Source organism: Dendrobium catenatum, unplaced genomic scaffold, assembly GCF_001605985.2.
Source record: "Dendrobium catenatum unplaced genomic scaffold, ASM160598v2 original_scaffold_266825, whole genome shotgun sequence".
NCBI lineage: Eukaryota > Viridiplantae > Streptophyta > Magnoliopsida > Asparagales > Orchidaceae > Dendrobium > Dendrobium catenatum.
The window spans coordinates 127376-153372 of NW_021585223.1; the positions used below are offsets into that span (position 1 = coordinate 127376).

Below are 25997 nucleotides of genomic sequence, written 5' to 3' on the forward strand. Positions count from 1 at the left end.
AAGTCAGAATCTAATACCTTTACTCTCCTAACCGGTTCATTGTAAGTGCCACGTTATTTGACCACACTATCTAAGATGGACTCTCTCTAATCTTACTTCTGACTGGAGCTACCCCAAACCTTTTTCACTATAGGCTCGATATCTGTATCCTATCTCTAAGCGGTAAATACACTCATACCGACCCTAAAGCATCCTCATCTCTGTCACAAGCTTAACATTAGTATTATTGCTTCTCTTTAAATGGCCTCAACATTCTAGCGCATCATATCAAACATTGCACGGGCCTCTTACCATCGTATAAATTTTCCCTTAAGTTTGAGGGGGTATATTTCTATCACCAACAAGCCTACTGCATTCCTCCACTTCAACCATCCAACTGAATTCTGCTGATAATAATCGCCCATCCTAATGACCATCATTCTGAGAAGAATCAGATTCTAAGATATCTAAAACGTTACTGTGTTAGATGACTCTGATCGCCTAAAGTCACAATACCCTCATAGTCTAGTTATACTCAAAATATACTACTAATTATTTCTTAGTTAGTCTACTCAAGTCGAAACTTTTACTCTTTTAACTGTGACCTCCTATAATTCAAGTTTACTTTCAAACTTCTTCTTTAGGTCTGTATCTAATCAAAGACAGTAATATCATTCAATAAAAAGCATACACAAAGGTTACACTCCTCTTGCAAAGTTTAGTAGAACATTCATGATTAAAGCGAGAGAAAGATGATGGTAATGGGCTGATTTACGCAACCCAGAGTCCGAAAGTTAGATGAAATACAACGAGTATACGTGTTCAAAACCACCTTGTGTTTTGATAACACAAGAATATCTTCCTCATCAATAATTCTTTAATGATTGAATATAGCATTATTACTCCTTTGTCTTTTCAAGAAACCTCATCATAGCATCTCATTTTGGGAACTTTATCATATGCATTTTCTAAATCAATAAATTATCATATGTAGATTATCCTTATTTTCTATATTTTTCATTCAAACCTCTTATAATTATGTTTCCCGATAGATCGATCCCGAGTACCTTGATCCAATCCCTATGATACTCAAATTGATTTTGTAAATATATAATGCCCGCTGAGAATTAAAATATCACGACCGCAACCTTATGCTTGCATACTTCATTCGACATACGTACCAAGTTTGATAACTTATATGACACATAATTTCTTAATTCCTTTGTAATTTGCACCAATCCTTGTGCATACACCTTTATTCTAAAAATAGTGATATTTAACGCATGCTTTTACTTCATATTTACATCTTTTTAAGTTCAAAATCCAGTATTAAAAAGTTTTAGTAATGCCAAGAAATTTTCTTCATCTATAGCATTTCCACACTCTCTATTGGAATATCATCAAGAGTCCAACAGCTTTCTATCCACCCTCTCTTTACTTGTAAAAAGTACTCTCTAACTTCGGTGGTGTTATATACTAATACGCCGATATAAAGAGATAGACAAACTTTATTTTCCATTTAGGGTCGCTAATGGTTAGTTTTCTGGCCTCATATGAGGAATACAAATTACAGTAAATGGAGTTAATATCATGGTAGAATCTGTCACGGCTTTTAACGTATACTTCTCAAATACTGTTTATATACTTCTCTGCCTTATTCCTAAATAAACCTTCTGTCGTGAGAGTATCTATTATAGTATAGTGTTTGGGTTGCCCGTGTAACTGCGTAGCGAATAAGTTTTGATTTAGTGTTTTGGATTTTGGTATGGATCGCTTAGCAACTTCTGGCAGCATTTTTATGTGCCTTTTGCAAGAAAAATTTGGCGATGCGCATTGAGATGCTTGACTTGGTTTTGCGGGTAAGAAGGTTCGTCGGATGTTAGCCGCGCACCGGGACGGGTGGATAAAAACTTAGAGGTGTGTGAGTCGAGTGTTGGCGAGAACACTTGGGCAAAATGTAACAACGACTATTCAACTGAGCAGGGGCATAGCATCACAAACGAACAAAACAAAAGAGTCAAGCAAAGGGAGAGAGAAATTAGTAGAGCCGTGGCTTGGAGAAGAAAGCCACCAATGGATGTAGATACCCCAAGCTTGAATGGGGCAGACAATAAGTCTGAATCGCTCCACGGAGAAATTACGGCCCAAGGGAAAAGCATGGTATGAGCATCGTAGTAGTTGCTGCACATGGTAGATAGAAATGGTCCTGCCAAAGAAAATGAGGGCGAAGGCGCGAAACGTGGGGTGACCAGTGAGCAAAACTTGAGCAACACAAGGCCTGTGTGAAATACGCGAATGGGCGTAATGGTAAGACAAAACTGTGAGCTACGAAACAAGTGCAAAGGAAAGTGTAGGTTGTAAAAAGGAGATGGGTAGGGGCGTACTCGGCGCAACATGCGGGTGGTGTGACGGTGGGAAAATAAACAGAAAGAAGGGGGCATGTGGTGGGTGAAAGAAATAGCCAACAGGCGGTATTCGCGTGATTGTCGTCCTATGACTGGGCACGGCTCCGGGTGAAGGTGTCGACCGGCTTGATTGAAGAAAGTGGAGTGAGAGGAGTGGATAGAAAGAAAAAGCGGACCAAACAGCAGCCAACGTGAAGCGGTGATGCGCGGGGGGGAAGCAGCCGAACATGGAGGGGGTGGGAAAAAAAAAAACATTAAACACAAAAAGGGTCAAAACATGTGTCAAAGAAAAGAAAACCAAGAATGAGAAAAGTGCAGCCAGGAGCAGCATCGCGGAGCAGCAAGTAGGCATGATGACAAAGAATCCAAGGGGTGAAGGGGTGCCATGGGTCAAGTGAGGGGCGGATGAAGGGTTGATGGGTGCAGTGAAACGGAGCAACACAGTGAGAGTGGGGCGTTAAAGAGAGAGGTAGGAGGAATACCAATCAAGGAACGGGTCTGAGAAGCCGCTGCCTGATCGGCGGTCGTCGTGGGACGCAAGCCGCCGGAAATGCCGGCGGCCCGTGGAGCTCGTGGGGCTAGGGAGGAAGAGGGGAACCCATTGACTGGCGAGGGAGAGGGAGAAAAGGTGTGAGGGGATGTAGAGGGAGGGGGGAGAAAGAAGGGCCCAACGAAGGAAAAGGGGTGGGGGAGAAAAAAGACAACTAGCAGTGAAGAGGGTAAACGTATGCAATATGGTACGTAGAATGTCCAAGAAAGACATTACTTACGGTCAGTAGAGCAGTAGATGGGGAAAACTGAGCCACGCATAGGGGTAAACAATGAAATGGGGCGTAGGCGCCAGTGGGGGACCGCCACCTGATGGAGGTGGGCAGGTGGCCGGGCGGTGCCAGCTGCCAGATCTCCAGCAAGGTGTGAGAGCCCGGATGGTGCAAACATGGGGCACAATGGGCCCCAAAGTACGCCGGCCCAGCGTCAAAGGAAAGTGTAATGAAATACAGTCAAATGGGCACAAACACATGCCGGCACAAAAATGACGAGGGAGGGAATTCGATTGAGGCCCGGCAAAGATGGGCATATGAGGGCAACGAACGGTGCAAAAGAGGCGGAAGAATGACACTGCGATAAGACATAGATATCACTAGAGGCAAATCTGAAATTATTTTCAGATTTGGGATTAAAACTTTCTCCTCCCTTCCTTCCTAACCTAGCCTAATCCTCCTTCCTCCAAACCGCCCCTCTCTAACCTTAGCCGCCCCTTCTCTTGTGCCTCCCCTCCTGTGAAACCCTAGTTCTCTCATGATATTTGAAGACACGAGAAGAAGACGACCTCTTCTCCTAATCTCCTCGTTGGTGCATGGCCGATCCTGAAATCGACAACGGATTTGCATTCGACGATCAAGGGAGGACGAACATATTAGGATCTCCGTTCTTTGACGTCTTCTTCGGCAATAATGAAACGGTTGAAGGCTACATCGACCGCATCTTGTACCAACTAACATTGACAATTAAAGAGCATCTTCCACCGGGCTGTTGGGTGATCGTCGGTCATCCACCACCTCCTCCACCGTCGGATACCGCTCCGTCAACGAAGATCATCGACGCCATCATCCTAGTGGTAATATCTCCTAAGAATTTCCAATAAATAGTATTAAAAAGTTTAGTAAGCCAAGAAATTCCTTCATCTCATAAGCATTTCCACACCTCTATTGGAATATCATCAGGTCCAACACCTTTTCCACCCTTCATTTTCTTTAAAGTCTCTCTAACTTCGGTTATACTAATACGCCGATAAAAATAAAAATCTTTATTTTCATTTAGGGTGCTAAGGTATTTCTGGCCTCATATGAGAAAACAAATTACTAAGATGGTTAAATAATGTAAAATCTGTCAGGCTTTTAACGTAACTTCTCAAAATACTGGTTTATATACTTCTCTGCCTATTCCAAATAAACCTTGGGAGGATATCTCTATAGATTTTGTTTTGGGGTTGCCCGTTACTGCTAGAAAGTTTGATTCTATTTTTGTGGTTGTGGATCGCTTTAGCAAACTGGCACATTTTATTCCTTGCAAGAAAATTTCTGATGGCTCATATATTGCTGACTTGTTCTTTAAAGAAATGGTTCGTCTTTATGGTATTCCTCGCACTTTTACTTTTGATAAAGATACTAGATTTTTGAGTCATTTTTGGAGAACACTTTGGGCAAAATTAACAACTACTATTCAATTTAGCAGTGCATATCATCCACAAACTGAGGGACAAACAAAAGTTGTCAATCAAAGTTTAGGAAATTTATTGAGATGCCTTGCTGGAGAAAAACCATCCCAATGGGATTTGATATTACCCCAAGCTGAATTTGCATACAATAATTCTGTTAATCGCTCCACTGATAAAACTTCAATTGAAATCATTTATGATCAGCTTATATCTCACATTTTATATAGAAATTGTTTGCCTTTGCCAAATAAAATTAGTGCTGAAGCTTCTGAAACTTTTGACCATATCAAAACTATCCAACAAGTCCTTGAAAAACTCTGAATGTCTAATGTTAAATACAAATCTGCTACTGACAAACATCAAAGGGAAGGACATTTTAAAAAGGGAGATTTGTTTATGGCTTACTTTCGTCGCCAACGATTTCTTGTTGGTACTTTTGGAAAATTAAACAAGAAGAAATTTGGGCATTTTTTGTGTTCTAAGAAAATTAGGCTCAAATGCTTATCTCTTGGATCTTCCTATTACTGTTGGCACTTCTCCTGTGTTTAATGTTTCTGACCTTTCTTTGTATGAAGAAAATTTTGATGAAGTGATGTAGAAAGAAAAGCTTGACCAAACAGCAGCCAAACTTGATAGCTTGTTTCGCTTTGTTTTTTTAAGCAGGCTGAACTATTTGTTTATGTTTTTTTTTGAAAAAAAACATAAACACAACTAATATTGTTCAAATTACATCAAAATAAAATAAACCAAAATATAAATGCATCAGAGCATCATCTCTTTAGCAGCAAGTTAGGCATATACAAAAATCCAAGGTGTTAGGTTTGTTCATGTCAAGTTGAGGTGGCTGAGATGGTGTATTGTGCATTGAACTTTAGCAGACACATGAGATTGTCTAAATAGAGAGGAGTATTAGATACCAATCAATGAACTTGTTTCTTAGAAGTCCTCTTGCCTTGATCTTTCTTTCTTCTTTACTTCAAGCCTCCTTAAATCCTTCTGCCCTTGAGCTCTTGGTTCTATGGGATGAAGATGGAGACCATTGAACTTTGCTAGGTTTGAGGAGGAAGAGAACTTTTGTTGTTGATTAGGAGAGGTGGGAGAAAGAGTGCCCATTGACTTAAGTAAAGAGTGGGAGAAAAAAGGGACAACTAGGCATGTAGATAGTTAAACTTGATTCAAATTTTACTTAAATCCAAAGAAAATACATACTGTTACTTTCATATTTTAGCATTTATTTATGGAAACTAGGATCACTCATTTATTTAAAACAAATGAAATGCTGATCTCCATGTGGTTGACCTCCACCTTATTTTTAGGGTTTTTGGCATGTGTCCAGTTTCTCCATCTTGCCATGGATCCATGGCATATTTTGTTATTTGATTTTCCCTTTGGGTATTTTCAAACATGTTTCACAAGTTTCTCCCCAAAATGTGTATTCTCCTTTGAGCCTTGCATGGGTGGCTGTCAAAGGTGTTGTTAGATAATAATTAAATACATCAAATGCACAAACACATCCTCACAAAAAATTGACGTAGTTTAGTGAGATCTATTTACGTCCACTGTTGCAAAGTATTCAATTATCAACTAAACTTCAAAATGAATGCTTGGAGAGATTACACTTCTATTAATGAGGGCATATATATCACTTTATTTATGCCACCGATTAATAGAGAATAAATCCAATTATTGTGAAGATGAAAGTTAGATGCGGAGAGGAGATGATGTTTTTGGGATGACTAGTCCCCTTCATTGTTGTGGTACTTGAATAAAAAAACTCTACCTTTTGATGAAATTGAAGTAGAGAACACCTCGTTTTTAGTGAAGAGTAGAATATCTTCGTTATGCAAGCTTGAGCGACTACCTCCTATCTAGATTGGCACCCCCTTCTTTTTTTCTTTTTGTTTGTGGCTGTGGTATGCTCCATCCATCTACAAGACGCTTTTGTGTTTGTGTGTGCGTGATTCATCATTGTAGATGTTAGGTACTCGGTGGTAGGTGAATATATTATGGTGGTTGTTGGTGGGGAGCTTGATAGATAAGAAACTTATAGGGAGAAAATTTTATCTCAATAACTTGACATAGTATTCCAAATTTGATCCCTTTTTGATTAACATCATGTGGCTGGCCTTTTTTAGTTCAATATTCCATTGACTTAGCTGTCTTGATTGTTTTTAAGTTGACTTGATATTGGTTTCTATCCTTGGAATTTACTTGCTTGACTTGATGTATCACTAGCTTGCATTGGTTTGTTTCTGATCCGCCTTAGAAACAAAAATAACAAACAACAAATAGGAAAATTACAGTAAATCCAAAATGGTGGCTGATTTTTTATTAAAACTTTAATAAGAGTAAACAAAATATAGGTGATCTACAATTCGAGAGGTAAATCGGCTCTCCCATTCAAAGTAGACGCCGCTAGGAAGCCCTCAAAGAAAGAACAACAACAAATATCCACATAACTCATCAATAGCATGACCCTAAAACTCTAGACAACTCCCCTTTAAATAACCCTAGAACACAATAAGATAAATAGAACCTCCCTAAATAATTTAAATATAATTTAAGAAATATTCCTAAATAATTAAACATAATTTAGGAAACTTTCCTAAACAATTAAACATGCTTTAGTAAACCTTCCTAAACAAACTAAACGTGATTTAAGAAACCTTCATAAACAAATTAAACATGATTTAGAAAACCTTTCCAAACAAATCATAAATGATTTAGGAAACCTTCATAAACAATTAAACATAATTTAGAAAATCCTTCTAAACAATTAAACTTGATTTAGAAAATATTCATAAACAATTAAACAGTTTTTCTTGATTTCTCCTCATCACATAATGAATAATAGCTTCCCTAGGTTCACAAGGTGGGCTTCCCCTAACGTTTCAATATTCCCCTCTCAAAGAGCCACCTTGTCCTCAAGGCGGAACAAAGGAAACTCCTGTTGAAGTATATTTTTCTAGTTGCAAAAGTGAATTGGCGAGTAGTTGTAATCTTGCAATGCATTTCTTTGTTGGATCCACATGAAACAACTATAGCATATTTGCTGCTTAAATTCTATCAACAATATTTTTATGTGAAACGATACAAATATTTTTCTTTACATTTCTCTTTTATGAAGAATCTCTTAAAACTCGTGTCAGCATAACTATTATTGACTTGGTTTTGAGTTTTGAATTAAAAAATTCTTCAACGGTAAAAGAATCTTCCCTTATTTCAGAAGAAAATGTATTGCCCTTAAACCCTTTGACAGATTGGACAACTTTCTTTTGTTCTACACTCAGCTTATCCACCAAGATTTTATTTGAATGAAAGAATAAAAAGAATCAGTTGTACATAATTTTTAGTTTTATCTAAAGTATCTTCATTATCTTATCTTATGAAGTCTTGATGCCTGCAATCTTCAATGCGATTTTTACTTTCTTTTGGGAGATTTGCAAGTGAAACAAGTTTCGCTAATGCAGTTTTAACATCAACATCCAACATCCAAGGATACTTCAGTTGAATCTTTCTCTACACCAGAATCAATAATCTTAACAATCCCATATCTGTTCGCAGCTGCCCTACTTTCCCCTCCAACGTCTCAACTCTTTTTCCAGCCATCGGTCCCAAGAAATTGGTATGATACCAATTTTTTATATCGTGGAAGCAAAAACAACAATCAATAATATAAAAACAATAGTAAAACCAAAATGATGGCTGATTTTTTTATTAAAACTTAAATAAGAGAAAACAAGATACTGGTGATCCATAATTCGAGAGGTAGATTAGCTCTTACAATCAGCCTAGACGCTACTAGGAAGTCCTCAAAGAAAATAATTATAGCAAACACCCACAAAACTCATCAATAGCATGATCTTAAAACTCTAGACAATTTCCCCTTAAATAATCCTAGAGCACAATAACATAAATAGAACATTCCTAAACAATTTAAATATACTTTAGGAAACCTTCCTAAATAATAAATCAAATTTAGGAGATCTTCCTAAACAATTAAACATGATTTAGGAAATCTTCCAAAACAAATTAAACATGATTTATGAAATCTTCCTAAACAATTAAATATAATTCATGAAACATTCATAAATAATTAAACAATTTATCCTTGATTTCTTCTCCTGACATACTGAAGCTATTAAATAATAGCTTCTCTTGATCCTACAAGCTGTGCTCCCCCTGACGTATCAGTTTCCTTTGCCATTGTGCTCTTTATCATATCTTGAAGCCTGATGAGCACCTCCTGAACCATGATATGCTAGTGATCTTGAGCCTCTGAAATCCTCCTGGATCACTTGAAATGATTTTCATGTTTGGCAGGGCGTATAATTTGATCCATCCTACATTAATTTTTTAGGAAATGCTGAGTAGGTGATATTACAATATATCTTTGTAAAGATATGGCTAACTAATATAGTCATAATATTGAAAATAGGATATATTTTTGCAGGATATTGCTTTCCGAAGACTTATATTTATAACAATGCTTGCATGGGAGCAACCTTACAGTGAAGGTGATGACTCACGATATCCATTAGAGAAGTCTTCTCTACAGGTTTGTGTTTGCATATGCTACTTTGTTTGGAACATGCATGACTATATAGTACTCTCTATTGTAAGCTTATAAGCCCTAAAGTTGTGATTGGTTAACTATGCATAAACATTTTTTAGCAGTGTTATCAATAATTAATCAATACTTGTGAATTATCCAATCGTGAAAAGCATCGATTTTCAGTATAGAAAAGCATTATGATAAAATATGGGAAATTAGCTGGTTTGAAGGATGATGAAGATTTACTGAGAATATACGTATCTAACCATCATGAAAGTTTCTTTCATTAAATAAAGAAGGGATTCAAATAATTATTGGTAATAGATATATTAAACGAAAATAAGTTGTAGGGATACAACAACAACAACAACAACAATAACATCAAGCCTTTATCCCACTACGTGGGGTTGGCTACATGAATCCTTTTTCTCCATTGTGTTCTATTAAAAGTCAAATTCTCATTTAAACCTAATAAAGAAAGGTCATTCCTAATATTTTCTAACCAAGTCTTTTTAGGTCTACCCCTACCTTTCGGAGGAGAATCATAATGCGCCGCATCACCTGGCATACAGCGGTACACAGCCACGATATACAGAAAAGTAAATTGCCTATGCCACAATGACTACACATGACCCTTTATTATCTTAATTTCATCCAATTATAAGGAGCTAAATATCACAATTTATCTCATTGGCGAGTTATGAAGCTCCAAATCAAGTATAGCTCCAGCTTGAATTCAGACCAAAAAAACAAGTTAATTAACCCAATAGAAAAACAAACGTTGAACCAACAGGAAGATAACAATTTTATCTTCAAAAACAAATCAAAAAAATAATAGAATACATAAAACATGGATTAGTAATAATGATAGAATGATGAGCAATAACAACACCTCTCATGGAGGTAAGGAATGGATTAGGGAATAATGATATAGTATTACATGAAAGATGCACCGTTTAATCTCTTAAATATAGGCCCATTCTTTCCAGTCCAGACCATGTACACCAATATGAAAGCCATTCCATTGAACAAAAGCTCTACTTCTTTACTCCTACCTTGCAACGCCACCATATCCAACGCAGGTTGTCACCGGAGTCTGAATCGGCTTCCACGCCGACGCTGTCAAGAGAGAAAGATCTTTCCACCCAAGCTTAAGCATCACATTCTCTTCCATTAAAGTGTAACCATCCGAAGGAAACATACCGAGAAGAAATGTTGCCTAAGCATGCGCGTTCCCGGCAAGAGAGACGCTACGGAAACCTGACTAGCTCAGTTTCTCCCTCCGATTCCTGAACTTGACCAAGCCGGAACGTGCCGGACCGCCGACGGAGAGCACATTGCGAATCTCTCGCGAAAGCACCTGTGAAATCGAAGCAGCAAAAAAAGATAATGTTCTCGGCCGCGAAGAGGGATAAAAAGGCTTATGCGAGTTCGATCTAGCTGATAACTGGGGTCTCGAGCGTCGTGAGAAGATACAGAAGGAGCGGAGAAATCTACGAAGTGGTTTGATATCGCGGACCTTGGCGAGGATGAAGAAGACAATGGGGGTAGTTCGCAGAGTAAAGGCATTAAAGTATTTCTCATAGCTACGAACCACGGGAAGCAGCCGAAATGTGGGAGTCTTCCGCCAGACGTGAGAAGCAATCGCATGACGCAAAAATTCCTAGAACGGAGCACGATGGTGTACTCCCAAACAACCTCCCAGTTACAATTCATACAGTACAACAGGGAAAAAGCTGTCCCAAACGAAGCCTAAATATACTTCGCACCAATCTTTTTGATGTGCTGTCAGACCTTTACATACATCAGAGCTTAAGAAGTTTATGGTTAACTGTGTCTTGCATGAATTTCTTATATGATGAATTTGTGCCGGAGATATATATTTATATACATACATAATATATATCAATTTATTTAAAAGTCATTAACTGTTACAAAATATTCTTATCTTTATGATTCTACTAGCATTCCTAAACATAGTATTTGCCTTAAATTAATTGAAGCTGATGTTTTGATCAATAATTTATCCAATGCAGATTCAGACACCTCAAATGAATTGATTTATAATCCTTTTCATTTTAATAATATTACAAAATTATGTGTTCGTTAAACATGTCTAGTCATAAGTCATATTAAGACAATTCTTGATAGCTTAATTGCAATAGAGCAATACCATGCAATTATTGTTTTGTAATCCATTTGCAGTAAGTCTTTTAATATTTATTTTAAACCATTTATCATTTACTGAATGTCTCATTCGACGATTATATACTAGAGGTTGATCCATGTTATTTACATTATATTGTAGTCAGTGGATGTATTTGCTATAGATCTATTTAATGAATGAAAACCCATGGACAGCTATCCATTTGTTGTTACTAGTTAGTAGCATGATAACAATGTTTTTCTGAATATTTTTGTACAATCAAAGAAGTATGAGAAATAAGCAACTCGGTGACAATTGGGTCCAAATATTTGGATCTTTCATGATTAAATGAACTTTTGTTATTTTAAAATAACACGTACTTAATAAACATACATCTTTACTAGTAAGCCCAAAAAAATCATGGGAACCATGGTTGACCATTTTGGGTAACCACGTCATGTTCTAGATTCTCTGTTAGTATGCATCAAGCAGTATTTGTGTTGGAGTTATTCATTGGTGGAAAAGTGTCGGTTTTCATTATCCTAATGCATGATGATAAAATATATGGTAGATTACACCGTACTATCAATATATGAGGAATTTTGAAAGATAATAAGGATTTACTGAGAAAATGCATATTTAATCTGCAAGAAGATAGTTTTCATTAAATATAGAAGGGATGCAAATAATTTTTGTAAACAGAGATGAAAAAAAAATATTAACTTGCAATATTAGAGATGTGAGATATTAGAGTACAATTGTTATTCTAGAAATCAAAATAGTTTGGCACCTTTAAATGGACTTCACATTTTAAAATAGGATTTAGTTTTAATTTTTTTGCAACTTACTAATCTTTTGAAGTGCTGTCTGGCATAATAAGCACGTTAACAAAGCATCTATGAAATTCACCACCCAGACAATCAGGTGCTAACTATCTTGATGAGCTGAACTCCCTCAATTGTCTTTGAAAGATCATATATGTGATTATAAGGTTTTGTTTATAATTTGGTATAAGAATTAGCCTTATATTTATTGTGGATCTGCTTCTTTGGGCATTGCATTTTTATTACTGTAACATGCAAATTTAACCTTTTTTCCAACTCCTTATTTTATAGACAAGAGTAGTTGGCGAAAGTGCATTTGTCAGAATTGCTCCGGCACTTGCTGGAGTAGCTGATGCATCAACGTGCCATTATTTGTTTAGAGCTCTTGCTGGAGATGAGCGTGGGATCAGTTTAAACTTGTGGACAAGATATATTGGTGAACTTATCAAGTATGTCTAGATATGTAATCCTAGCTTGTCACAGTTTAAACATTTAATTCTATCATATTATAATATGATTTCTGTTTCGTGAACAAAGAACTGCCTGAAGTGGATTATTTGTCCAAGTATCTTTACCGAAGGCCTCTTCAACTAGTGAAATAAGTTATGTTTGTTGATTAATATGACAAACTGTGCATTGAGGTTGCACTTCAGTTAGATAGATTTTGATTATTTTAAAAGTTTTTTATCTTTTAAATAAGATTCTAACTTACTAGTTACATATTGAATATAGGAATCTAGATATGTTGGTAGGTTAGATGAACACCATTAGTCAACAACTCAAAGAGAACCAAGCTGACATAGTTGAACTCCGTAGAAATACAATTGAACGATTCGATACCCTAGATCGTGGTTGGCACCACCTGACACCCTACACGCCATCTAGACCTCCTTCAATGTACGAGGACGATAATTTTCAAGATAAGGGACCACCCCGTGCCCCTTATCGAGCTCCCTAGTATGGACATGACCATAACCTTGACCCGAATATTCCACTAATGAAAAATATCATGGTCGATGCTCCAACCTTTGACGGTACCCTTGATCCCCAGCTCTTTCTGGACTAGATTAAGGGCATGGATAGCTTATTTAAATGGTTACAACATCTCTGAAGCTATGAAGGTCCGATTCGTTGAAATGAAGCTCAATGGTAGGGCTAATCAATTTTGGTCCAACCTTGAAAGGCTTAGGGAATCTAGAAACAAATATCCCATCAATGCTTGGCAGTCAATGAAGCATGAGCTCAAATAGAAGTACTTGCCTCCCTCGTACTTCCCCAGGCTCTTAGATAGGTGGAATAGGTTGACTCAGGGCAACAAACCAGTCAAGGATTACATCGCATCTTTTGATGATTATCTGATTCGTTGCAAAGGAGAGACTTCTACTACCCCCACGCAAATTCTATCCATGTTTTGTATCAGGTTGCATGAGGATCTTCGCAACGGAATGTTTGCCCGAAACGTTACTATCCTTTAAAATACCTACAGCTTAGTGTTAGGCCTTTAGGAAACCTGTCCCCAACACCTTAGTCGGCACCAAGACTTTAGGCCTTCTTACAGACCTTACGGTAGTTCCACTCCTCACACCTCCACTGCCCGGCCGACCCCAAGAAACACCACCCGACCATCTTCTGGTCCTCCCACACCTCGTCTTGATTTTAGAAGTTGCATCCATGTGTCTCCTCCAGCATGGTGTCTTAGCTTGGCCTGTCTGTCACTATTCACCCCAACCCTTATAAGGTAGCTTGGGTTAACTCCATTGCATTGGAGGTGAAGGAACAAAGCTTCATACCTATCTCCTTCGCTGACTATAAGGAGAATATTTGGTGTGATGTGTTAATTATGGATGTTGGACAAAATGTCACTTCGAAAATTTCTTGTTTGGGAATTACATGCTGGAGGTTTAGCGGGTCACTTCGGACAAGCCAAAACAATAGTCGCTGTTGAAAATATATTTTATTGGCCGAGTCTTAAGAGGGACGTTAGTAGGTTAGTGAAGCGATGTCACACCTGTCAATTGGTCAAACAACGGAAATAAAACACCGGCCTTTACACACCACTCCCCGTTCCTAATCAATCTTGGCAGGATTTTAGCATGGACTTTGTCTTAAGGTTACCCAAGACCATTAGGAAGCATGATTCAATGTGCATAGTTGTAGATAGATTTTCTAAGATGGCCCATTTTCTCCCGTGCTCTAAAACTTTTGATGCTTCTAGAGTAGCCAAGCTGTATTTTAATGAAATTGTGAGACTTCACGGGCTGCCTAAAACCATTGTGTCGGACCGAGATGTAAGATTTACAAGTTATTTTTGGAAGACGTTGTGGCACAAAATGAGGACCAAGCTTCAATTCTCTATTGCCTTTCACCCCCAAACAGACGGTCAAACTGAAGTGGTGAATAGGAGTTTATGAAATCTTTTAAGGACATTGGTAGGAGAAATGCTTCAATTCTCTATTGCCTTTCACCCCCAAACAGATGTTCAAATAGCTTCAATTCTCTATTGCCCATCCACCGCCACTTAAATGACGTATGGCCGATCCAGAAATTGATAGCGGATTTGTGCTCGACATCTACGACGACATCCACATCACCCGCTCACAGTTCTTCGACGTTGGCTTCGGCTTCGACGACACTGTTGAAGACTATTTGAACCGCATCCTTCCCACTCTCGTAGATGTTCTAGATGATCAATTCCAGGACTACGATTGGATCATCGTCGGCCACCCCCGTCCTCATCACCACCGGCTAACGATCCGTCAACGAAGGTCTTTGGCGCCATCTTCCTAATGGTAATATCCTTCTTCGTATGGTTCTTCTTTCTCCGCTAAAGCCTACAAGTAGTTGAGTGAGAAGGCTCTTGAGGTGAACATCTCGTTGTTAAACGTTGGATTATGTTATGTGTACTTATCATTTACTCTTGCCTTGAATTTGATGGAATTGTTTGGTTAATCTCTATTGCACATCTTTGGCCTAAGCAAGTTGATAACTTAAAATTCATAATCTTCTTTTATGTGCTAGTGGTAAATTTTTATGAGCAAAGCTTTATTCAATTGTCTTTCTAATTTTTAACGGTAACTCCTAGTTGTTTCACATCAAGGGGTTTCTGCAGACCTCGAGAAGGTGAAAGCCATTGTAGAATGGCCTGTTCCTCAAAGCATCCGGGAAGTTCACAGCTTCCACAGTCTTACCACCTATAAGAGATTTATTCGAAACTTTAGCACCATCGTATCTCCTATCACTGATTGTCTCAAGAAATGTGATTTTCATTGGATCCCGGTTGCCACCAAAGCCTTTGAAGAGATTAAGAAAAGAATGGTGGAAGCCCCAATAATGAAACTTTCTGACTTCTCCAAAGTCTTCGATGTTACCTGCGATGCTTGGGGGTAGCAATTAGAGGAGTCTTGTCCCAAGAAAGTCACCCTATTGCTTATTTTAACAAGAAGCTAAATGACATCCAACAGCGCTACTCCACATATGACAAATAGTTCTATATGGTGATCAAATCTCTTCATTATTGGCGACACTTCTTGCTTCCGCAAGAGTTCGTTATCTTTTTGGATCACGATGCTCTACGTTATATCAACTTCCAAAAAAAGTTGAACGCACGTCCCGGTCGTTGGGTAGAATTCATTCAAGAATACAATTATACCCTTAGGCACAAGGCGGGAGTTGAAAATAAAGTTGCCGATGCCCTCATCGTCGTATGATAATTACCACTGCAATGAGGGCCGAAGTCGTAGGATTTGATCAAGTCAAAAGGGATTATTTGGAATGCTCTGACTTCAAGGAGACTTACTCTTTTTTGTCCACAGGTAGCACACGCCTTGTGGATGATTTTCTCCTTGAGGATTGATATCTTTTCAAAGCTCAGAAGTTTTGTATCCCTAGCATATCCCTTAGGGAATTCCTCATTTGGGAACTCCATGTTGGAGGCCTCGTTGGACACTTTGGTCGTGACAAAATGATAGAAGACGTAGTGTACCACTTCTTCTGGCCCAACCTGAACAAGGATGCTGGGAAAATGGTTAGTAGGTGCCACACCTTCCAATTGGCCAAACAACGTAAACAAAACACTGGACTGTACACCCCTTTGCCTATTCCCAGTTGTCCGTGCCAGGACATTAGCATGGACTTTATCCTAGGTCTACCTAAAACACTTCGTAAGAATGACGCCATATGTGTCGTAGTTGACCATTTTTCCAAAATATCCCATTTCCTACCCTGGTCCAAGACATATGATGCCTCCAATATTGCCAAACTCTATTTTAACGAGGTTGTTAGATTATATGGTTTGTTTAAAACCATCGTAACTGATAGGGATGTTAAGTTCACTTGTCATTTTTGAAAAACTCTTTGGATGAAAATGTGCACTAAGCTACACTTCTCCACCGCCTTTCATCCCCAAACTGATGGCCAAACCGAAGTGGTCTATTGGAGTTTAGGCAATTTGTTAAGGTCCATAGTAGGTGAACATATTAAGGATTGGGATTTCAAACTCCCTACAGCCGAATTCACCTACAATAATTCCGTGAACCGCACCACTAGCTTAAGCTATGTTGAAATTGTTTTTGGGTACAAACCTAGACAGCCTTTAGATCTCATCCCCATGTGTTCTAGATATAGAATTTCTGAGTCTGCATCCTCATTTGCATCACATTTGCATGAATTTCATAAGAAAATTGCTCGCCAAATTGAACAGAGCTATAATAATTATAAACTTCAAGCTGATTCTAAATGAAGATTTAAAATTTTTTAGGTTGGTTATTCAGTGATTGTGCGGATTCGTCCGAAACGGTTCCCACATGGAACTGTTAAGAAGTTACATGCTAGAAGTGCGGGGTCATTCAAAATAGTCAAGAAAATCAATGACAATGCTTACGTGGTGGATCTGCCTGTAGAGTTCAACATTAATCCCTCTTTTAACATAGATGATTTAGTAGCCTATGAGGGTCCAGAATTTAACCCACTAAATCCACTTCAAACTGAGCCTTGTGTGACCCCACCATGTGAGAACCCAAGCCTAACTCCACTCACAAATATTCTCAAAATACCTATAACGGAGAAGGTTGACATGATTCTAAGTGATAACATTATTTCCACAAAAGAGGGTGGACAAAGAAGGTATCTGATAAGGTGGAGAGGTAAACCGAAATCAGAGGATACGTGGCTAGAGCGTGAGGAGCTTCAGCAGATCGATCAAGATGCACTAGAGTTTTATGAGAGCACCCGGGACGCTTACTCGACAGAATCGAGCTCTTTCCCACCCCGGGAGAATGATGAGGACATCAAGCCTTGAAGAATTTACCAGAGGCAGGACCGACGATCTACTGCCACGATCGCACTGATCTACTTTTGATTATCATTGTATTAGATTTATTATTTTATTATGTTTCATGAGTTTATTGTACTTTTCCATTTATGCCCTTGCTTAAGGGCCTAGTCATGTGTATGCCCTAGTGGCAACTAAGTCTTTTGTATTTTCTTTTTTGCTTGGCTATTTAAAGCATTGCCCTCATTCTTTGAGGGTTAATGAATGATTATTATAAAAAATTCTGCATCATCGAGTTTTGTGAGAGCTAGAGAGCATTTGAGAGATTGATGTCCCGAGGTGAGGGCATCGCAATACCCACCAACCGTAGGAAGAGTTTGGGTTCGTTGTCGACAACGTCGCTCCCCATCTTCCCTCCCTTTCCCTTCCACTGCCTGCCAAAGTTCCTCCTCCCACTTTCGGCCGAACCCCCACCCGCCCCTTGTAGCCGCCGACCAACCATAACCCACCCCTCCTCTCTCGGTCAAATCCCACCACCACCAAAATCCAACCAGCCAACCCCACCCACCTCCACACCACCAATCCCAACTAGCCCTAATCTAACCGCCGCCCACCTTTCCCCTTCCCTTGCCTCCACAATTCAAACCTCTCATTATTACGTTCCTTTCTCTACCCAATCACATTTGGAATGCTTTGATTTCAATTATTCAATCAAATTTGTATTTTAAAATACTTTCAAAAATAGATAATCTATTTTAGGAAAGTTTCTTAAATCAAATCCTAATCAAATTCAAATTAGATTTGATTTAAATCCTCCTCAATTAAAGGTCCTTGATTATGCAAGCTTTGAAGTTCCCTCCCTAACCCTACTCTACTCACCATGCCGCCGCCCCCCTCTCCTTACTCTCTCTCTCTCCCCATTAATTCCCCTCCCTCTAAAGGCATCAATCTAGCCTCTCATTAAGGAATACTTTTCCCTCCTCCCTTTACTTGAAATTTAAATTTCAAAATAAAAAATCCTCCCTTAAGCAAATCTGAAATTCAATTTCAGATTTTTCTTTGGGAAGAAGCTTTCTTCCCTAGTCTCGGCCGACCACCCACCTCCTCCTCCCTTCCTCTCTAGGGTTGCCAAATTGCTGTCCAGATTTTTTGGACAGTGTTTGATGGCTGTCCAAAAAAATTCTGCACTTCTTCATGCTGTCCAGCCGGCAGGGAGATTGTGGTGTGCTGTCCTGAAGTTTCAGTTTGCTGTCCAAAGAGTCCAGCCCAAGTAGCTTGCTGTCCACTATCCATAAATCACCCAAGTGCTGCCCAAAGGCAGCTAGAAGGTTTGTGTTGCTGTCCACTCTCTCTCAAACTCCAAACGACCACTCCGGAGCTTCGTATTTTCTTTCCCTTGGGTAAACTCTTCCTCCAACTCTTATGCCTTCCTAGTTGCTTTTCAATTGTGGTCTTATTTGATTCATAAAGATAGTGTTAATTTCTCTATGCTAAAGCTTAGTGGTTTAGAGAGTTGAGTGAGAGATCTTTTCATAGTAACTAGTCTCATTGTTAACATAGGGATTTATCATTGAAAACCTTCCATGTATGCAATGGTAGAATAATTGACTATTTTGTGATCTTAACTTTTATACATGTGACTTGGCCTAAGCTTGTTTCGTCGCTTTCTTGTTTTTATTTCATCGTTTAAATCGCTACAAGTCTTAATTAATATTGTTCTCTAAACTAAAGTGTGCAAAATCCTTAATTAACATCCCCTAGGCATTTTAGTCCTATATCATTTATTGTTAACCAGTGTAATGCAAGATGTTATAAATTTTGAGTCTTTTCTATCTCATTACATGTTCAATATATATTTCATGGTATTCAGGATTAATTTGGTGTTTTAATATTTGTGTAGGTTGTTGTTTGTAATTTTAATTCGGCTTATTTTTTTAGAAATAAGGCCTTGTATCTTGTAATCAGATTAGAGTTGAAGATGAATTGAAATTAGAGATTTCCTGAGCCTCATCTATAGGAATTCTTTCTCTTCCATGTGTTTTTTTTTCTTCCTCTCTCTATCTCTTACCTCCCTCCTACTGAGGCATTCGTTCATCTATCTCCTATACTCTTCTCTTCTCACTAACTCTTCAATTCTCTTCCTATGTTGGATTCTTTTGTGTATTTATGTAGCCAATATTGTTTAAATTGATATTAGAGCCTTAACTCACTAGATTATTTTCAGGTATGTTTCATTTCCCACTTCTCGCAGCAGAACAACTTCTTCCACCCATAAGCGTTTGATTATGTGTCAGTGCTTTTCCTCCCATTCTTCTTCACTAGCATGCACACGCATCTTTGTATTGCTTCTGTTATGCCAACTGCGCTTAGTTGTGTCCTTGCACTGTATCTCATGCATACTTGTGCCTTGCACTTGTTTCCTTCACTTTTCTGCCAATGAGTTCTGTTTTATAGATGACACGTATATGATACTCTCAGCCCCGCTCTTCTTCTTGTGCTCTAGTCAACTCGTCACTATCACATGCTGTAGAACTAAATTACACTCACTTGTAGCCAATTGTTCCCCATTCATGCTCCGTGATATATGTTACACTTGCCTATTATACAATTTCTCTTTTTTCCTTCACTTTGTTGTGCTACAATTTTGTTTTCATGTTGTTCATTACTTTCGATGCATCAACCATACACTTCTTGTTCACTTGCTTGCATCCTAGGTCCTTGCTTGTTGCACACTCATCTCTCAAATACATCTTCTCCCTGTTATAGAAATCACACAGATGCATCTTTTCTCACCTACTTGCAACTTGATTTACCCACAATTGCAACCCATATCTCATATCCCATCCAACTGGAATAGACGAGCTAATTAAATCCTAATAACTGAAAGTTCATTAGAGATGTTAGACCCTTATGAACTGGTCCAAGGCTAATTATGAGAGAGGTGAATTGGTATTTTAAAAAATCTTTCACAATCAGAACACAAAACTCAAATCAAAATTCACCACAAAGAAAATACAATGCTGAAATTAAATGCAGAAATAATAAAGGAAATAACACACCAGATTTATAGTGGTCCAGTCAAACCTTGACCTACGTCCACTCCCCCGGAGGCGCCCTCCGGATATTACACTAAAATAAGTATCTCCTTTAGCCCCCACAGCTAGGCGGAGAAGCCCTTACAAAATCACTACCACCTTCCCCGGTGCGGCGGAGTAGCATGGTCCTTTGACACCAAAGAGAACTTCTTCTGTGAACTTCCCTCAAGTTAAGCCTTGAATCCGACGGTACTAAAGTGGAAGCTCGCCAGAGCAACCGTTTGGAATCCCCCTCTACACCCTTTTGAGTCCCCCTTTAAGGATCTTCTCCCTCTCTCAAGCTCCACCCTTTTCTCACTTCCTTTCAAGCTCTCTCTTCAAGTTTCCCCCAAAAGAACGAAGCTACAATGGCTGCCAAAGACACTTACCAAGTGTCTTGTCAAAGCTTAAATAGAAGATCTCAAAACGAGCTCATTAATGCAACTTGCCGACTTTATCGTCCAGGCCGATATAAATATCGGCCTGACCGATCAGCGTAAATTACGCTCAATCAACCCGGTCGGTTATGGACGATCAGAAGATTTTTGGTCATATCGTCCAGGCCTATTGGATATCGTCCTGGACGATTAGTTCAAATCAGAGGAACATCGTCCTGAATATTGCCCTGAAAAGAAGTTGGCCGATGTCAAATCGTCCCGGCCGATCCTGCGATCGGCCCGACCGATGTGCTCATGCAAATAACCATTAATTGCTTTCCTTAATTACCAGATTAATTTAGGAAAAAATGTCTTGGATCGGCCAGGCCAATATCAATAGACCAGCCCAATCCCCTAGACGATGTCCGAAAATAAGTAATTCCTAAATAGATCTGGCGGTAGATTCTTTCTATTTTGAGCCTATCGTCCTGGCCGATACAAAATCGTCTAGGACGATGTTCTTAATGACGGCTGCCTTAATAAGGATGCCCTAATTAGGGTTTTTATTTTTGAACCGATCGTTCAGGACGATATAGATATCGTCCCGGATGATGTTACCAAACACAGTAAACTCTAGAGAATAGTCAGAAATTCTTCCAAGGTGTGTGTGTGCAAGATTACTTAGTATCAGGAGCCACACAAATTACAAAAGACTCAAGAAAGGAAAAATGTACTACTGACTCAGACCTAGTCTACCCAATCTTGATCTGGTTCCAATTGCAGTCTGATCTTGTGGACCTAGAATGTCAGTAGGTAAGGCAGTCGTAGAGAAACAAAAATGTTTGCTATCATCAAAACATAATCAATGAAAACAGATTCACAACAATAACAACTATGTCAGTTATATTCAATTAACTAGCAATTGAGTTATGTTTCAATCAAGTTAGTTGTGTGAATGAAGACCTCAAAAGGCTTGAAGTTATCTTTCTAGAGTTTTTATATATTTTGGAGGATCTACAATTCTTCTGCTGATATCGCGGATAATGGTGCGGTTTATTCCATCTTTTCTACTTTGGAAAAGATTTTCTATTTGTCACAAGATGAATTTTCCATTCATCTCTTCTTTTTTGAGAAAAAATTGGCTAGTTCTTTAGCACAGTCATTGATCTTCAGTTCTATTAGCAAAATTTCAAATTTTCAGTATATAGATCTTTGCACCGTCAGGGAAACAATGCACTGCTAGCTGTTATCAATATTGAGTCTGTTGAAATCTAGCCGTTCCCAGTGCAAAGGATCTGACGGATACAAGGATCAATCCGTGGGATACTCTCGTGGATCACGCCATAATGAAGGAACGAATTTAGGAAAGTTTTTTATGTATTATTTATGTAGTAAATCTGCAATTTATTATTTCCTCATTAGGATATTTTGTATAGATCTATAAATAGAGAAGATTGTAATGAATAATTTCAAGCTTTTCCCTCTCAAATCCTCGTTTTAACATGGTATAAGAGCCAACGCCCTTAATTGCAGTCGGAGAACGATCTTAGATCATCGGAGGTTAGATCATCGGAGGAGGAAAAGAAAAAACTCGGAGCACCCGAGACTTGATCGCTGCAGACCCCACATGCTGAAGCCAAAAGCCGGGACGAAGCGGAACTTCCGATCCGACAGGAAGGACAAGGAGGGAGAGGGAGATACCGCACGAGCGAGCTCCCGTCCCTTCGCTGCCAATCTAGCGAGAGAGATCGCGTCCGAGAGATACCACACGAAGTGAGCTCCCATCCCTTCGTTGTTGGTCGAGAGAGAGAATCGGGTCCAAGAGAGAAGGAGATACCGCACGAGCGAGCACCCGTTCGATCCAACCGGAAGATCGGCTAATTTCTTCTCGAACTTCCAATTCGACGAAGGAACGCCGGCACGAGTGAGTCCCCTCTCTGTCGTTGGCCCTCGCTCAGTGAAGAAGTCGACTGGATCCTAGCCCTGCGCCTCGCTCTCGCCGTGTCCATTGCCGATCCGAGCCGAACGACCCACTGACGCTGAAGCCGCCGCCAACCGAGGACCCGTCGCCCGTGCGTGACTCCTGCATGCAGCTGGATAGGCGGAACCGTGCGTTCCTTGGTATCCAACCCGAGTCCTTTAAAGACTCGGCCTGACCCGGTATAAAAAAAAAAGAAAAAAAAAATCCTTATCGACCTTTATTGTCGAACAAGTGAAATTTATTCCGGGAAATAGATAATCTTATAATGTCAGAAATCAATTCCTCCGAAAGTATTGACCAAGCGGAGTAGTCGATAGTGCACCAAGGACGAGGAGATCTTCAAAGCATGCAACCTTCCTATTATCTAAATGGGAAGAACTACCTGAAGTGGTCTCAATTTGTGAAGACCTATTTGAAGGGGAAAGGTAAAATACATCACCTTCTTGGAGGAGCAAAAAAAGGAGATCCCAAATTTGGGGCATGGGATAAAGCAGTCTCCATGATTATGTCATGGATGTGGAATTCCATGATTCCAGAAATTAGTGACACATTTATGTTCCTTTCGACTGCAAAAGATATATTGGATGCTGCCAGACAAACCTTCTCCAAAGCTCGTGATGCGGCTCAAAACTTTGAAGTTAAAGTCAAAGTTGGAAGCACGAAGCAGGGGAGTAAGATAGTGACGGAGTATGCCACCATTCTACAAAATCTGTGGCAAGAACTTGATCACTATAGATGCATAGAAATCAGATGTCCGGAAGATGCTGCGATCTTAAAGAACTTTATTAAAAAAGATAGAGTCTATGATTTTCTTGCAGGACTAAATGCAGAATTTGATCAAGTTAGGGTTCAAATTCTGGGCAAGGAGGAGATGCCATCACTCAATGAAACAATTTCCCTCATCCGCGCAGAAGAAAGCCGAAGAGGAGTGATGTTAGAACCGAAGACAGTTGAAAGCTCAGCAATGGTAATGAACAAAGAATCGTCATGGAACGAGAAGGGCAAAGATTCTTCGAAGTTCAAAGACAAGGACTCACTGTGGTGCAGCTATTGCAAAAAGTCAAGACACACAAAGGAAACATGCTGGAAATACATGGAAACCCCCCCAGCAAGGAGTGGAATCAAAAAGGTGAAACAAGGAGCACATCACATGCCAACAACACTACAAGTAAACCAGAAGTACGGTCCAGCCTTGGAGAATTCAATAAAGAAGATATTGATAAATTAAAACAACTCCTGGTATCTCTTGAAAAACCAAATGCTTCTTCATTACTTGCATTCTCAGGTAAGACTCCAATTTCTTTTAGTTTAAGTGCTTCCAAAAATCATCTAAAGGAATTATGGATAATTGATTCAGGAGCCACATATCACATGACCCACTCATCTACCCATCTCATAAACTATACTCCTTGCCCAAACAACAAGAAAATCATCACCGCTGATGGTTCTCTTACCACGGTAGCTGGCCAAGGAGACATCATATTATCTCCCTTACTCACCCTGAAAAATGTCCTCCACGTACCACAATTATCCACAAATCTAATATCAACACAAAAACTTACCAATGATCATAGTTGTCAATCCTTATTTAACTCTACTTATTGTTTATTTCAGGACAAGAAATCGGGGAAGAAGATTGGACTTGCTAAGGTGAAAGCTGGATTATACTACCTGGAAGAACCAAACCAATCTAGAAATAGTTGTTCTATGTTATCCCTAGTAGATATGAATTCCACTATTTGGCTTTATCATTATAAACTAGGACATCCATCTTTTGATATCCTAAGACATATGTATCCATAACTTTTTCAGAAAATAGAAAATAAAAATTTTCATTGTGAAACATGTGAGTTGGCTAAACATAAAAGAACCTTATTCCCAAACAAAAGTGAGAGATGTAACACTCCTTTCTACCTTATTCATAGTGATATATGGGGACCCTAAAAAATCCCCAATATCTCTGGAGCACGCTGGTTTGTGTCTTTCATTGATGATTGCACTAGAGTCTCTTGGATCTATCTCCTTAAAAATAAACTGATGTTAGCACCATTCTTCCCATCTTTCATTCCATGATCCAAAATCAATTTGGGGTAAAAATACGGAGATTCCGCTCCGATAATGCCAAAGATTATTTCAACCAAACCTTTTCCTCCTACTTTCAGAGTGAAGGGATCATCCATGAGTCCTCAAGTGTTCACACCCCACAACAAAATGGGGTTGCAGAAAGGAAAAATGATCACATTCTAGCCACCACCCGAGCTTTCCTATTTCACTACAATACACCCAAATCCTATTGGGGGGAAGCTCTTTTAACCAACGATTAAAAAGGCGGAAGACTCGTACGCACTGAGACGCGACTCAAGGCGAGGCGAATCATTTGCGCGTTGAGGCTTACACCTCGTTGGATTAGGCGGAGCGTGCGCTTATTTCGCACGGGGCATAGGCTTCGTTCGTAATGCCTCGAAGCGAAACGAGGCACCGCTTCGATTTGTAAGTATATAGACCGACCAGTGAGAGTCGTATAAGAGTCGAGTATTAGGGTAACATACCTGCTTCTGCTTTGGGTGAGAACTGAAAGGCGAACTCCGTCGACTTCGACGACCACAGTTCGGTAGAGTTCGAACATACCTGGAGGCGATCGAAGGTAACGATTTATTTCTTTTTCTCTTTCTTCTTATAATCTTCCTGTCATTTGCTTCATGTCTCGCTTCTTCATCTCCAGCTTCCTGTAATCGAAGGTTCTTTTTTCACGGCTAGGTAATGATCTTTCTTCCCGTTATTTACTTCATGTCTCGCTTCATCAGATTGTACATGCTCGGTACCGCTCAGTACATGCTCGGTACTGAGCTAGTATCGCTCGGTACCGAGCAAGTACATGCTCGGTACTTAGCGGTACATGCTCGGTACTGAGCAAGTACACGCTCGGTACCGAGCCAGTACCGCTCGATACCGAGTAGTACATGCTCGATACACACTCGGTACTGAGCGGTACATGCTCGGTACACGCTCGGTACTGAGCGGTACACAAGCAGAATTTCAAAATTACTCTTATAATATAATTTTGTACAGCGCTGCCCCCGGAAACCCCCGCAAGGGCGTTGCCCTTGACCCCGCAACCTGACCGGCCAGGTCGAACCCCGCCAGGGGGCAGCGCCCCCTTGGACCCCCG

At 39.4% G+C, this 25997-nt stretch overlaps 1 protein-coding gene across 3 annotated transcripts in view; it reads left to right on the plus strand.

Moving 5' to 3' along the window:
- The window catches only part of LOC110105829, a 103677-nt gene that overhangs the window by 10507 nt on the left and 67173 nt on the right, over positions 1–25997 (plus strand). For all 3 annotated transcript variants that reach the window (XR_003699924.1, XM_020835478.2, XM_020835480.2), the window contains exons 4-5: positions 9056–9160; positions 12419–12576. Coding sequence is in view for 2 of the 3 variants with exons in the window: in XM_020835478.2 (XP_020691137.1) it covers positions 9056–9160; positions 12419–12576 (263 nt within the window). In the remaining variant the exon portion in view is untranslated. The remainder of the gene's footprint in view (positions 1–9055; positions 9161–12418; positions 12577–25997) is intronic.